This window comes from Pelodiscus sinensis, chromosome 1 (assembly GCF_052426305.1).
Source record: "Pelodiscus sinensis isolate ZL-2025 chromosome 1, ASM5242630v1, whole genome shotgun sequence".
In the NCBI taxonomy this organism is placed as follows: Eukaryota; Metazoa; Chordata; order Testudines; family Trionychidae; genus Pelodiscus; species Pelodiscus sinensis.
In genome coordinates this window covers 244,125,901-244,141,405 of record NC_143052.1, presented here as the reverse complement: position 1 = coordinate 244,141,405, position 15,505 = coordinate 244,125,901, and the positions used below count along the sequence as shown (strand labels likewise).

General features: G+C 41.0%; 1 protein-coding gene across 7 annotated transcripts in view; it reads left to right on the top strand.

Annotated features, from left to right (window-relative positions):
* Positions 1 to 12,196, top strand: part of ARHGEF7 (Rho guanine nucleotide exchange factor 7) — a 195,135-nt gene extending 182,939 nt beyond the window's left edge. For all 7 annotated transcript variants that reach the window (XM_075918578.2, XM_075918736.2, XM_075918554.2 and 4 more), the window contains 3 exons: positions 7,115 to 7,214; positions 8,823 to 8,877; positions 11,744 to 12,196. In XM_075918578.2, coding sequence (XP_075774693.1) covers positions 7,115 to 7,214; positions 8,823 to 8,877; positions 11,744 to 11,866 — 278 coding nt within the window. In that variant the 3' untranslated portion in view covers positions 11,867 to 12,196. The remainder of the gene's footprint in view (positions 1 to 7,114; positions 7,215 to 8,822; positions 8,878 to 11,743) is intronic.
* Positions 12,197 to 15,505: the final 3,309 nt, after the last annotated feature.

The window sequence follows — 15,505 nt, the reverse complement described above, 5'->3', positions numbered from 1 at the left end:
GAAGTGAGAGAGGTGTTGTGTTTTGGTTGATGACTATGGTTTGCCAATGTGATGCAGCTGTGAAAAAAGCTAATTCAATCATAGGATGCATTGGGTGAGATATTTCCAGTAGTGATAGGTAAGCGTTATTACCATTGTACAGTAAAACTCTGATGATCCGGCATCTGATGGTCTGACACTCCTGATGGTTCGGCACCATCAGGAACCAGAAAGTGCTCCGGGCAGCCGGACCATTGGAGTTGCTCTGTCCCCAGCTTCCCTGATTCAGCCGCTGCTAAAACTGATCAGTGGCTGAATCGGGGAAGCCGGGGGCAGAGCAGCTGGAGTGCCGCCGGGTAGGTCCTGTAGCGCTGCCCCTCAGGGCTGCAGGACCAACCCGGCAGCACCCCAGCTGTCCCCGATTCAGCCACTGCTGAAACTGACCAGCGGCTGACTCCAGAAAGCCCGAGGCAGAGCTGCTCTGCTGCCGGGTTGGTCTAATCAGAGAAGTGAAGTGCTAGAACAGCCTTTCAAGGGGAGTAGTGGGCATAAAAAAATGAACTTGTTTCAAGACTGAGATTGATAAGTAGGGCTGTCAGGAGATTAAAAATAAATTTAGTCACAATTACGGTTTTGATTGCACTGGATAAAAAGATAATTATATGTAGCTATTGCAAGGCTAAGTTCCAATAACATTAAAGTACTTTATGTCAACAGTACCACCTATACACTAACCACTCTTTCGCCTCCGAATTTTGTGCTACAGATAACACAGACAGTGGGTGACTTCCACCAGCTATGACAGAGTATGTTTGCAAAGTTTGTTTGATCCGTGGGCTTGTAACGATCCTGAATGTACAATAGCTTAACCCAGGGCTACTCAGCACACAGCCCATGGGCCGCATGAGGACCGCAGCCCATTTGTTTGCGGCCTGCGGTTGGGAGCCAAAACAAAAAAGTAGTCAATATAATGGTCTTCTGTTGATACGCGTTTTAATACAGGCTGCCCCCAACTTGCGACAGACATGATCGGCTCTGGAGATAGCGTCCCAAGTCAGGGGCATTGTAACTTGAATCTGCATTTACGACAGGCATCGTACACTGTTGTAAATGTGGGGCTGAGGACGTAAGTCAGGGGATTTCGGCCCCTTCTGCACTTACGGAAAAGGTCATAAGTGCAGGGGGTTGTAAATCGAGCTGTCGCAAAGCGGGGGCCTCCTGTAGTTAAATTCCTGGACTCTCATTGCTCATTAAAAGTGCTGTCATATGAGTGGAAATCAAGCATATACTGCATTTTATTAATATCAGCAGAACTGACTTAAATGGGGCCTGTGTGTTGTGTAGTCTTGCCTTAATCTTTGTATTCATGCCCGTCAGTGTGAAAGAGGCTATTTGCGTATGTTTGCATATATATTTGTATGTTTATGCAACCACACTTAAGTTGCGGTCCTCGGCATGTGCTGTAAGTATCATTGTGGCCCCTAGGGCTTCGAAAGTTGAGTAGCCCTTGCTTAACCAATGCTACTGCAAAGTGGATAGCAATGAATTGTAGGTCACTCACCATTGTAAATGCAGAGGGCTAAGAGATGTTATAAAAATTGCCTCTTCCAATGCATCATACACCTGGTCCTCTCGAGGAATCATTGTATTATGAATACATGACCTATATAACAAGAAGACCACAAGATTGGAATGTCTGAAAAATGCACTAGCTGATGCTTTGTCTGAAGATCACTGGTCATCCTTGACCAGTCACAGCTACCTTGGGGTCATGGCACACGTGATTGGTACTGCGAGGACACTGCAGTAATTTGCTTTAACAATAAAACATACTGAACAGAGACATTATGCTGAAACGTGTATAACGTTTCTTGGATGTTACAATATTATGAAATATTCAAAAATAGGAAACAATTAGTACTAACAGTGTGATCAAAACTGCGATTAAGCATGATTAATTCTTTTAAATTATGATAAATTTGAGTTAACTGTAAATAATCAACAGTCCTATATATAGCCATTAGCATGTGCACACCCCTGATTTACACATTCACACTTGGGGAATTCGATCTCCAAACTAGAGCTTGAAACTCAAGCACAACAATCCAGTTAGTAGTTACTTTAAAAAGGAATTTCTTAGGATTGAAAATGATTTGCTATTCTATTAAAAATCAGATTTTGTAGAAAGAGATGATAGAAAACAAGAATGGCTAGCAGCATTGTGAAAACTACAGTTACAAAAGACTTTAGATCAGTGTAAAAGTCTGCCTTACCCTCAACCTTGTTGGGTTTTTTTTTGTTGTTTTTGTTTTTGTTTTTAATTTGGCCACTTAAAAGCTAAAAGCAGACAGGCAGTAGGACACTTACAATAATGAACGGCACAAATTGGGAATTAACAGCTCTTAAACCAAGGATGGACAATAAAATGGCGGCAGTTCAGCAGGGTTAGCCTCTGGCGGCTGGCACCACTCTATTTACCTGCATCTCTGCAGGTACAAGCAATTGCAGCTCCCATTGGCCCCGGCTCACCATTCCCAGCCAATGGGAACTGCGGAAAGTGATGCAGCTCCCATTGGCATGAATGGTGATCTGTGTCTAGGGGGAGCTGCAAGCACCTGTACTTGTGGAGGTGCAAGTAAATATAGCAACACAGACCTACCAAGGACTAACCATGGGGAACCGGAGTCAGTCCCGGGGTTGGTATTTGCCCACCCATGTGCAGTGTATATAGGGTATTTGTGTCTTAATTGTATTTAAAAAAAATAATTTTTGTTAAACCAGCCCAGGGTCTGAGTCTAGGAAGAGGCCTAATGTGTGGTTATTACAAATGGTTTGTCTTTTATTGTCTTCCTTTTATTTTCATTTAAAAATATAATTAGGTATGTTTGCTTTTATCCAGCTACCATCATATAGTGTGCCCAATGTCAGATTCAAAATCAAGTGCCAGGCACATCTCTGATGCAGCTCCTTTGAAGGCAGTAGAGCTGTATCATATATATACACATATGGATGTGTTCTTGCATATTTTATTTTGTAGTCCACCCTCAACTCCAACAGTCATTGGTTGTTGGAGAAGCAGAACTAGGAGGAGCTGACTAATTACAGTAATTCCTCATTTAACACGTGCCCTCTTAACACGTTTTCGCTATAGCATGATTTTTTTTTTTAGGGAATGTTTTTTGAATTACACAACCGTCCGCAGAATAACATGATTTCCCTAGCCGGCCCGTCGCTGGTGGCTGCGCGGGGCTTCCCCCGCCTCCCTGCAAAGCGGCGGAGGGTTCGCTGCTTGCCGCACCATTCCCTGGCGACCCCACCTCACTGGACGCAGTGCAGGTCCCAGCAGACCCATCAGAGGGGCATACTCCCAACCCAATCCCCCTCTCCTCTCTTCCTCTTCCCTTCCCCAGAGCCAAACACCTCCCCTCCCTGCTGTAACCCAGTTTCCTTTCTCCCACAACCTTATGTCCCGGTCCCAACAGACACCACTGCTTGAAACGCAAGTCCCACCTTTTCCATTATTTTCAGTGGGAAAATTGGCCCCTCATAACACGTTTTCACTTAACGTGATCATTTTCTGAAACATATCTATAGTGTTAAATGAGGAATTACTGTGTTGGTCACAGTTGGACGCTAGGGAGAACTTTGGTGGATTCCAGTCTGCATTCTGGCTTTCCTTTGGAGTTGTGCTAGTCATGGTCATGAGTCTTGTCCTGCTGGCTTTAGAGAGCATTTGCCTGTTTTGTCCCCATGTGAATGCAGCTGTTAATGTAAGTGGAATGATGTTATGTTGCTTGATGAAAGTTCCAGATATGTGAAACTGCCCTCCCCTGTGAATAATCCGTGTCTAGAAGATATTAGTCACTGGCAACTAAAAGCAGTGTCATCACTGAATGATCTGATATGTGCATTCTGCAAATATAGATCTTTCTTTCCTGTGTTAAGTGTGTATCAGAAATCTCTTAATACTGCTTAGAGAGCTATGTATGAGCTGATATACAGACACATTTCTCTTATCTGGTGGGTTTTACAAGTTCAGCCTGTTCCTTGGAAGATGTTGCTATAAAGGAACATCAGAGCTACTTCATCCTCAGCCCTGGAAAACCGAAGTGTTACTGCTGGACAGAAGCTTGTGTCTGCTTGTTGATTCAGCTTGTCTGTGTTGGCGGTAGTGAATTGTGATGTGGGTTCGGAACCCTGGCGTGCCTTTCAGCTCTCAAGCAGTGTTGGGCTTTTTTCAGTTGTACAGTTTTGCAGCTTGTGTGCTCTCATTTTATTGTGTGATAGTCATCTCCATTCACACAGTTAGATTTTCTGATTGAGATGAAAACTTATTTTAAAGGCAGATTTACAGGCAAATATATCGAAGTCCATATAATCTCTATGTTAACAACCTAAGGTATAGAAAAGAATTATCAGGACAATAAAATAGTTTAATAGAGATTTGCATTTTTCTGTTGTAGGTTAACACAGCAAATCTGTGCTTTCTGCAAATACTATATGAGTCGCCCTTCTAAGATGGTTTTAGTACAGATTGAAAAATGGTATTTTTTGTCTCCCTCATGCTTCTGTTAATATTCTATCAGAAGGTGTTTGTGAAATGCAAATAGAATATGACAGACTGAAATACAAAATTACCTTTTTCATTGGAACAAGACAAACACATCTATCTGAGGACAGAACAATGAGAGTTGCATGATGGCAACGATAAAAAAACAATTTAAACATTATGAAGCTTGTCAATGCAAGAAGAATGACAATGGAGCTCTCCATGTTCTGACTTCATTATTGTTGTATGCTCTGGACCACAAAAACCAGTCAGAGGAATAGTTCATATTTCACATAACTGCTATACACATGTGTACTTGTGTGTGTACAATTGTGCGTGCAGTATTTATTGTCTGCATTTTTCTTTTTTATAAAATGTGATTAAATTTTATTTCACCATTCTACATCCCAGTATCACAAGATGTTTTCTGTGTGCTCTGTTTCAGTTTTAACATACACATACATACACACACCGGGTTATATATAATGAACATAGTGCGTGTGTGTATAGATTATGCATAGAGTATATATGATATTTGTGAAATAGCTTCTCTATTGTCACATTTTTTCTGGTTTTAGCTATCTTTCTCCCCATGCCATCTCCTACCGATGTCACTGTGACCTAAGAGGCTTGGATACAGCTATCTAAAGATAAATGTTTCACTCCTTCAGTTGGCTCAAGAGAGTCATTGGAGAGAAGTAACCCGTTCCTCTCCCCCAAATAAACACCACCCTCTGCCCCTCCTGACTTGGAAGGTGGGACCCAAACTCTGATACTGCCAGATCATTAGTCTAGCCTCTTCAAATCATTTTTATCTCATTGCTCCATAATAGACTGACATTTCACAAATAGCCAGACTTACCTCAGGCCTCAGCTTAATAATCAATAATAAGCTCAAGGCAAATAATTTTTGCATCAGTTTTAATTATGATGGACTGTGCCAGTACAGAAATTACTTTCACCAGCTACATAGAGCTTTGCTGTGCCAGTGATTCAAGTCACTCCTTCCTTGCAAAATTATGATTTCTCTCATTGCACAACGGCATTAATTCATTTTAAAAGAACATTTGATTATTTTTATTACATAGGATTTACAATTGTTTAGGACCAGATTCTTCTCTCAGTTTTCTCAGGACCATTACTATACAGAGATGTGAATGAACTGGTTAGATCCTCCTTACTTGCCAAAGGACTGTTCCCACTGATTTAACTGATTGCCCTCATTTACTGAAAAGTAGTTTGAGCTTTTCTATATGATTCAGCAGCGTTCTATTTTTCCCCTGTTGGCTTATTTGTTCTCAGAACATAGGACTGCAGTGGTTTGATAGTTTAATGTCTTCCATTGGGCTCATGTTCTTCAGCATGATTTGCCCTGTGTTTAGAGATTACAGCATTTTGTTACCATCTGTGAAGCAAAGGGCAAGATAAGAATGAAGCAGCTGGTCATCAAGAATGAATGAATTTCCACTAACAGAAGTGCTCCCGCAATACACATTTACTGACTATGAACTGAAATCGTGCTAAAATTAATACATTCCTAGTTAGATGAAAATCATGATAATGATTTGGTATATGAGACAGTATTGTCTATGATTTTAAAGTTAACATTTTGGGTAACTACACAACAGCTCCAAAGGCTTGTCAACTTTATTTAACTAAATATGTACTTAGGCAGCATTTGTTTACAAACCTTTTCAAAAAACGCTAGTAATTTGTTGCAGCCTAATTATCGTTTCTAGAACAGTTTGCTTCATGAAAGACACGTGCCTTCAAAGCAGCACAATATTGGTTAAGGGCCACCTGTTTTACAATTTACACTAATTATCTTAGAGTGCTATCATATTGTAATGTTAATAAAAATGTACATTGTAAAATGGTGTGGAAGGAGACGTGTTTTGAGATAGTTGTGAAATCATTTTTCCCTTGTAGTTTGTGTTTTTATATTTTAGCTGTGCATTTAGTATAATGCTTTTAATAATGTAATTTGTTAATAATTTATATGAGGATGAATGATCTTTCTAAACTTAGATACATAAAGAATAACTTGCTTTCTGGAAAAAAATTGAAATCCTTTATTTTTTTCTCGTTACTCCCACTCTTATGTGCGTTCCAGGACACAAATGAAATCAATCAATTTCACTGCTTCTCACTGGTTTAGCTATTGATTTGCTGGAGTTAATCTTGATTTATATTCATGTATAGAAGATCAGAATTAGCCCTAAAGGCTTGACTGCAATTTGTCTGTACAACACACGCAATTCTCATTTACCTCAATGTGGTGAAACCACACGAGTCTCACCAATTCAAAGAGGCAGATACTGTACTGTGCCTTCATCTCTGGACAGCATCACCACTGAAAAGGGGAAAAAAGGGTCAGATTTTTTTTTAATTCCAGTCTACTGAAAAACATTGTTAAGGAAGTAAAGGAGATGAGTCAATAGCTGTCTGTCTGTCTGTGAGAAAAATAATGTAAAGCAAAACCTTAGTTCATCAATGTGCCATGCATTATAGAGATGAAACAATCACCAGCAAGTCTCTGATGATGTTTGCATGTTACTCATTTTATACATTTTTTTGTAATAATAGGTTCCCGTAAAGAGTCTGCTCCCCAAGTGCTGCTTCCAGAGGAAGAGAAAATTATTGTAGAAGAAACAAAGAGTAATGGCCAGACTGTGATTGAAGAAAAGTAAGAAAGTATCTAATGACTATGGGATTAAAACAGTTAAATTTTGCACTTGTACAAAAGTAATTTGTGTGATATACTTGGCTGTGAAGTTTTCTTTTTCTGTTTTTATTCTGTAGCAGTAGTGATATACATACTGGAGATTTTTACTGGTTATTCATAGGTTATACTATCAGCTGCAAATTGTTAAACTTTGTTGGAAAAATAGTTTCCCTGGGTGCTATAGTCTTTTAGTGCCAACCTAAAGGCTTCTTTCCGACTGTGTACAGGCAGTCCCCAGGTTACGTGGATCCGACTTATGTCGGATCCCTACTTACGAACGGGGCTTTTCTTGCCGCAGAGGACGTGGGTGGCGGGACCGCCCAGACGCTCCGCGGTCCCGCCGCCCGTGTCCTCCGCAGTGAGAAAAGCTGCTCCGCATCTCCCTGGTCTGCTGGGGGGGGCCCCCAGCAGACCAGGGAGACGTGGAGCAAAGCCGCGGAGGACGCGGGCAGCAGGACCACGGCGCGTCTGGGCGGTCCCGCCGCCCGCATCTCCCTGGTCTGCTGGGGGGGCGCAGCTAGTGCGCCCCCTCCTCCCCCGCAGACCAGGCTTTTCTCGCCGCGGAGGACGCGGGCGGCGGGACAGCCAAGACGCACCGCTCCCGTCTTCCGCGGCGAGCAAAGCCTGGTCTGCTGGGGGGGTGGCGCAGCTAGTGCGCCCCCACCCCCCCAGCAGACCAGGCTTTTCTCGCTGCTGGTCAGTTTCAAGGTGCGGCGCAGCGGGACCAACCTAGCAGCACCCCAGCTGCTCTGCCCCAGGCGTCCCCAAGAGCATCTGGGGTGCTGCCGGGTTGGTCCCGCCTCGCCAAGGGTTGGTGCTACCAGACCAACCCAGCAGCACTCCAGCTGCTCTTCCCCAGGCGTGTCCGATTCAGCCGCTGCTGGTTAGTTTCAGCAGCGGCTGAATCTGGACGCCTGGGACAGAGCAGCTGGGGCGCTGCCGGGTTGGTCCCCGCAGCGCCGCACCTTGGCGCTGCGGGGACCAACCTGGCAGCACCCCAGCTGCTCTACCCCAGGTGTCCATAAGTCAGCTGCTGCTGAAACTGATCAGCGGCTGATTCCAGGAAGCTCGGGGCAAAGCAGCGGTGCCTCAGGCTTCCTGTAGTCAGCCGCTGGTCAGTTTCAGCAGTGGCTGAATCGGGGAACCCTGGGGTACAATATGTACCAGTTCCGACTTACTTACAAATTCAACTTAAGAACAAACTTACAGTCCCTATCTTGTACGTAACCCGGGGACTGCCTGTATTATTTATTTTGCAGTATATATAACTTAAACTTACTAGGCATGCATAATGTTTTAGAGACAGATAAAATAATATCCATTATGCTGGATGTTACAAATATGATAATAGGTGCTTTTCCAAAGAATTTACCTTGCTTGCTTATATCTTAATAGGAATGTATAATATTATATAAAAGGGAAGTTATTAGAGCTAGCTGGCTTTTTGCTTCATGATTTTTCATATAGTTTTTATTTCATGACGCTTGATGTCTTTTAGTAATCTATAGAGCTGTTAATCCATTTTCACTTTAGAAAATGATTGTAATGGATCTTAACCTTCTTTTTTAGAAGCCTTGTTGACACAGTATATGCATTAAAGGATGAAGTACAGGAATTAAGACAGGTTGGTAAATAGTGCTTATTGTGTTTTGTTAATGCTTGAGGATGGAGTGGGAGTGCGCAGATTGTACATTGTAATTGTGGCAAATAATTATTAAAGTTAGTAGGGTTAATTTTTTTTTCATTAGCAGAGTTAGGACTAGTCAACTATCCGATAAGCAAATGCTTATCGGATAGTTAACAGGATTGTCGACTCGTCGCTCCCTCCTCTCCCCGCCTGCCCTGCTGCCTCTATCAGATAGAGGGAAGGAAGAGGGGGGGTACTTCAAAGTGGCAGCGCCTCACAGCTGACCCCGGGCGCCATGCTGCCGCAGCATTTCAAAGCAGCAGCACCATGTGCAGCTGGGGTCAGCTGGACAGTCCCCAGCTGATCCCGGGCTCCCAGCCACTTTGAAATGCTGGATGGAGCCTGGGGTCAGCTGAAGAGTCCCCAGTTGAATCCAGGCTTCATCCAGCATTTCAAAGCGGCAGCACTGCTTGGAGTCCAGGATCAGCTGGGCTCTTGTCCAGATTACAAATCTGACTGTAAACAGTAGACACACACACCTTCAATCTTGGGAGCTTTATTGTAATACTTACTGTATCCTCTGGTTGCTTCCCCCAGACCACACGAATATCCCCACTGTCTCCACTGGATTTATTATTATTATTGTTATTAATAATTAATAATAATTTATTTCAGTTTGAAGCACCCTGTGTCCCCAAAGGCTGTGGGTTGAATTTCAAACACAGGGCAAAATTCTGGGACTTGGATTCACAATTAAGGGGTGAAAAGGTGTAATTAGAGGAGTTGTTTTCGTTTGTTTGACTAGTAGTTTTCGAACTGGAAGTGAAGTCACAAAACACGTCAGGAGGAATCAAGAGTTGTGTTCTGATCAATAAAGCAATACCATTTCCTAATAAAGCAAATTAATACTCAGTGAGTCTTGTTTTAGGTTTGTGAATCTTATTTGCATGTAAAGAACTTTGAATTATCAGTAGTTCTTATCAGGTTTCTATTTATTTCGTCCTCTTTCTTTATTACAAATATATTCCATAGTAGTTATTTATATACTTCAACTCTCACAAGAGACTTCAAACTTATTTTCTACTAGCTGGACTTACCTGGCATTGCCCAGGAAACTGGAGGAACAAAATTTATAAAAACAGAAGCTGGTCCTGACAGCCGCCAGCCACACCGCAGCTGCCAGTGCCTGACATCTGGCCATTATGGCAGACCCCCGTGCTTTTCTACTGCTGCATAAAGCAAAATCTCGGACTCAAAGAAGAGGCATTGCAATGTTGAGAATCAGAGCTATTTGACTTGGCAAACTTAGATATAAAAGTCACAATAGAAACTATGTCTCTGTTTTCTTTCCATGTCATGAGTCTTGGAGCCATTAAAAGCACAGTGGAAGGGAGAGCCCCCAAATCACCATGGCTTGTTTCCCCACCATTGCTGGAAGCATGTGGAGGCCTCTCTTCAATAGTGAAATGTTTTGCTCCTATCAGATGGTATTTTTGCTCATTATCCTTGTAGAATCTAATGGTTTTTTGTTAGGGAAGTAGGAGATAGACATGCTGGGTCTGCAAATTCTCATCCAAGAGCTGAGTATAGGGATGTCTCAATCAATGGGGCTGGCCCTACTGAATCTGAGAGATTTCAAGGTGACACCTCAAACTTTTCTCCCATCTTTTTTGATGAAACTGAGTCAACTACCTGAGCCTGCTCTCACCTGTATAGTCCCTCCTCTAGCACCACCTCCTTGATCAGCTGCCCCTCCAATGGACTGCATCTGTCACTCCCCCCAGGATCATCCAGTATCAAACCCAGGACCAGTGCCCGGATTTGAGGGATTCTTCCCTCCCCTCCCCCCCGCCTTGGATTAATTTCTCACCCACCCAGCATCATCCAGTGCTGTCCCTTGGGCCAGTGCCCCTTAAAAGAGACACCCCCCACCCCCAGCCATGGGCTTCATTTCTCACTCACTCCCTGCAGGATTGTCCTGCCCCACTTCCTTCATCCCTCTACAATCCTGCCCTCCCCCCACTTGCTCACAACAGTCCAGCCCCCCTGGACCAGCTTGCCCCCAATGATCCATCCCCCCCAATCCTGCCCTCCCTCCCATGCGGCCACCAACTGTCCAGCCCTCCCCAATCCTGCCCTACCCTCCACTCGCCCCCAATGGTCCAGCGCCCCCCCCCGCCCCCCCCCCCCCGCTCTCACTTCCAGATCCCTAATGCACCTCCTTCCAGACATTTTTTCAAAGTGGCAGCTGAGCAGTAACACCAGCCCCGCCCCCACGACTAGAGCGAGCCCCGGCAGCAACCCACCCGCCCATTGGTTGGCCACTGGACCCTGAGCCAATCGCAGTATTGAAGAGGGACCTCCATATGCTTCCAGCAATGGTGGAGAAGCCGCTTCTCCCTGCACTGCCAACCTCCGTGCAGTCCCAAGGAGAAGCGTTGGTCTCTCATCTCTTCCCTCCCACAGTACCTTAAAACCTTTTCCTGGAGGAAAGGTTATCCCATGGAAAGTTTGGTTGCTGTAGGTTTTACAGTGTCCAAGTTATTAGAGCACAAACATACAAACATTCTCCTTTATATAGGTATATAGATTAGATTTATGGCTAGTTTCCACTAATAAATTTGTATGAGAGAGAAGCATTTTAGTTTCCATTAGGCATTTCTGCTTCACTCTACCAAGTAATTGTGTAAATAACTTTTGAATGTTGAAGAAATACAACACAAAATAGTCACATGAAGCCACAAAATCGTAACAGACTTTTACTTTAAAAGAGCCATTCAATTAGCAGCATGCATTTTGGGGAGGAAAGATAAGTGTGCTGTTGAAAAAAGTTGCCATAAACTATTTGTCCTCTGTTTTACAGGACAACAAAAAGATGAAGAAATCTTTAGAAGAAGAGCAAAGAGCTCGCAAGGACCTTGAAAAGCTTGTTAGGAAAGTGTTAAAGAATATGAATGATCCTTCTTGGGATGAAACCAATTTATAACTAATATACCATTGTTTGTTTCTTTCTATTGAAAGACCAGTTGTCAAACCAAGCTGGGCAGCCTTCTGACTAGTCAGTGTTGCACCAAGAGCACTACAAAACAGGATTTAACTGGATCTAATGATTTTTCTTGCTTGTAATGTATACAAACAAGTCAAACCTTTCACTGAAGCAATCAATAAGTGTGTGGAGACCATGGATCCTGAACTTTACAAAAGTTAATTTGTTTTCATCCAAATTACCTCATTTTGCAGAATGTGCAGCAGCTGACTAAAAAAGTCCATGTTTTTCAGTGGCTTTTTAATTAAATATATATATTTTTCATGTAAATATTTGTAATTTTGAATGCCTATGTGATTGATGTATCAGGGCTGATACGTTATACTGTACTTCCCCCGCCCCCATTATATTGTCACAAGTTTTAGAAATAACAGTACACTCTCACCTCAGACAGATCAGAGTTCTTTGATGGAGTGTTTGGATCATTTGTAGGTTTGTTTCAAATTATCCTACTCGTATCACATGCACAAATCTACAAAATTTATTTTTTCTGATTGACCAATATATTTAAATCATTTAATTAACATTATTTATGTCTGTGCAAACATTTAAACACAGTTTTAAATGCTTTTGAAAACAGTATTAAATCAAAAGAGATACAATAAATTGTGGATTGACGCCATTTTTTGTTTCATTTCTAATGCCCCCATAATTGATATTTATTTACACATATTTGGAGCACTAATATGCAACACTATTTTGACCAATTAAAGACTGATGTACTTGCTTTTTTTTTTTTTAATGACTGTGATTTTTAGGTGTTTATGTACATTTTCTGTTGTCGTGCATGTACTTTAACATACACTGGCTGATAATGTAATGGAACATACATGCCGTTTTGTCAAAGCAAAAAAAAAAAAAAAGGCCTAATCATAATCAAACAGAAATTCTCATTAAGCATAGGCCAGTCAGGTTAGGCCAGCCTAATGACAGATTTTTGTTCTTTCTTTACTAGTCAGGATATTTTTATTCAGAACACCCTTAGTGGAAGAATTTTCTGTGCCCAATCCCTTTTTCTTATCACATGGAAGACAATATTGTTTTCGTTTCAGCCTGAATAAACAGAAGCAAGTTTAGAAATAAGGTTTGTAATTGCAAATAGCCTTTTCATGGCATCTGTTATACTGAAGTGTGTTTCATAATTTGCAACTCTGGTAAATTGGAAGCTCAGCAATGCATACAGAGAGCATCACAAAAAACATTCAGTGTGTAGGTTTTAGAAATGCAATAATTGTGGTGTCTTCCTAGATTTAAAATAGAAGACACTACAGATCTGCAGCTGATACCCTCCTTAAGAATCCAATTCAGAACTCATTGAAGTTGATAGTAAGACTCCCATTGACTTTAGTAGGCTTGGATAAGGACTAGGAAACACAAATTTCTACTCTGTTTAATCATGACACTAGAGGAGAGGGGTGTATCCTCATTTAAGTAATATGTTCCAGCTCCTTCTCTGTTCTTTTCGTCAGCTGACAGCAGCCAAAAGTGGAAGTTTAGCATAAGCACCTGTATGTCAAGATTCAGCACTGGCTTAATTATTGTTATAAAAAAGGCCATAATCTTTATTCAAGTGGTTCCATCTACTCCAGTGGTGCTTACTGTAGCCCTGATTCAGCAAAGCTCTTAAGCACATGCTTAAATTTAAGCTTGGACTTAATTCCTATTGATTTTATCGTGAAGTACATACTTAAAGGCTTTGTTGAAACAGAGCCCATATGAAGGCAAATAGAATGAGATTTGTTTCTTGTTGTGTTTAAGTAGTAGTATTTTTGTCTGTTAAACCATTTTAAAAATAGAAGTGATGCTTATTTCTCACATTTTTTCATAGGGCTCATGCCCTGTTGTGTCACATTTTAGCAAGATGACTGCTGAAGAGTGTGCTCTGAAAAGTCCATTTTATCTACAAACTTCATTTTTCATATGCAGTTTTTAATTAATCTCTGGTGAAAAGTGATTTTTTTCAAATTGCTTGGCTGAGAAAAATGGATAGAGATTTCTTTTAACAATGGGTAAAAATATCTCTTAAAAATTACATTAATTGCTTGGGAATATAATATTGGGGATCTAAGTGGGCACTTAGACCCTAAAAGACCATTTTAGACAGCTAAATATATTTTTAGGCACTTGATTCCATATACTCACATTTGAAAATTGATCCTCTGGCCTATATTTTTAAGGAACAGACTGAGTAAAAGTTAAAGCATTCAGGTGTGTGAGAATGTCTACTGAAAAAGATCGAAGCTGCTGCAGTTGATCTTCCAGGGTTTGAATTAGCGAGTCGAGTGAAGACATGCTAATTCGAACTTAGAGGGGCACGCCAGTCCATGCTGGTAATGCTGCTTTTAGGAAGAGTAAGTGAAGTTGAAGGAAGTGTGTGCTCTCTTCAACTTCCTGCAGTGTGAACAGCGCCAAAAGTTGAATTACGGTATTTCAACTTCAGCTACACAATTAACATAGCTGAAGTTGCGTGTCTTAATTTGACCTTATCCTGTAGTGTAGATATATTCTGAGAGCTTTGTAGATATCTTCCCAAAAACTCATTATTAATTATAATGTCTTACCTTGAAATGTTTTCCTGTTGCTGAAATCAAACCAAACTGTTGGGCTGATATATTCAATTAGCATTTGTTTAGCATACTGTATATCATTATTTAGAAAGAATAAGATGCATGATACTAAATATCACAAATTTATAGTGTTTTTGCCGAATTTAGATTTAGGAATACCATTGCAATTTGAGTTTTATTCAGGTATGCTGAAGTTGTAAAAGTTCAGGCACTGAAATTCAAGTGATTTACTCAAGCTTTTATTTTAGTGTGAATTTTAATCTTCTGTTGAGTACCCGTGAAAAGACATTCCAGAGGAAAAACATGAAAGGAAGATATTTAATCTAATAGTATTCAGTAAATTTTAACTCAGGAACAGCTTCTATCATAACATGATCTTATTTTACATTGCATTGTAAACAGTAGCATTGCAATGTACATTTGCTGACAGTACATATGAGATCTAATTTTTTTTTTACTTTGACTGTACCCTCATACTGATATCTTAATGAATATGCCTTTGATATTATAATTAAACAGTTAATATCATGATATAATGATGTTCAAAATGGATTGGGATGAAATTGGTATTAAAACCACAGCAAAAAGGCTAATACAGTATGTTACTTTTTGTCGTTACTTTAGCTCTACAAAAGAGAGCAAGATCAGGGTTTCGGGAATCAAGAAATAGTTAACTGTTCTTCTAAAATTTGTTATACTGTATAAAGATTGTAAATTTCACTATGTGACCTTCTGACTTGTTGGGAACATTATATACGCATGGATAAATGGGGCACTGTTTATTTAACTTATTAAAGGGTTGTTTCTTTGCTCTCATCATTTAGGGATGAGGAGGTGAAGCCATTTCTCATCCTATCGATGTGAAGCACTTTCAGTTCTAAACTGTTAAAAAATGTAGCATAACATTACTGTGTACTTAAATAATGTATGTGCTTGTTTGTTTCACCATGTCATGACATCTTAAAAATTAAACAACTGACTGCCTTTGTATAAACATTTTTTATGCTAATCA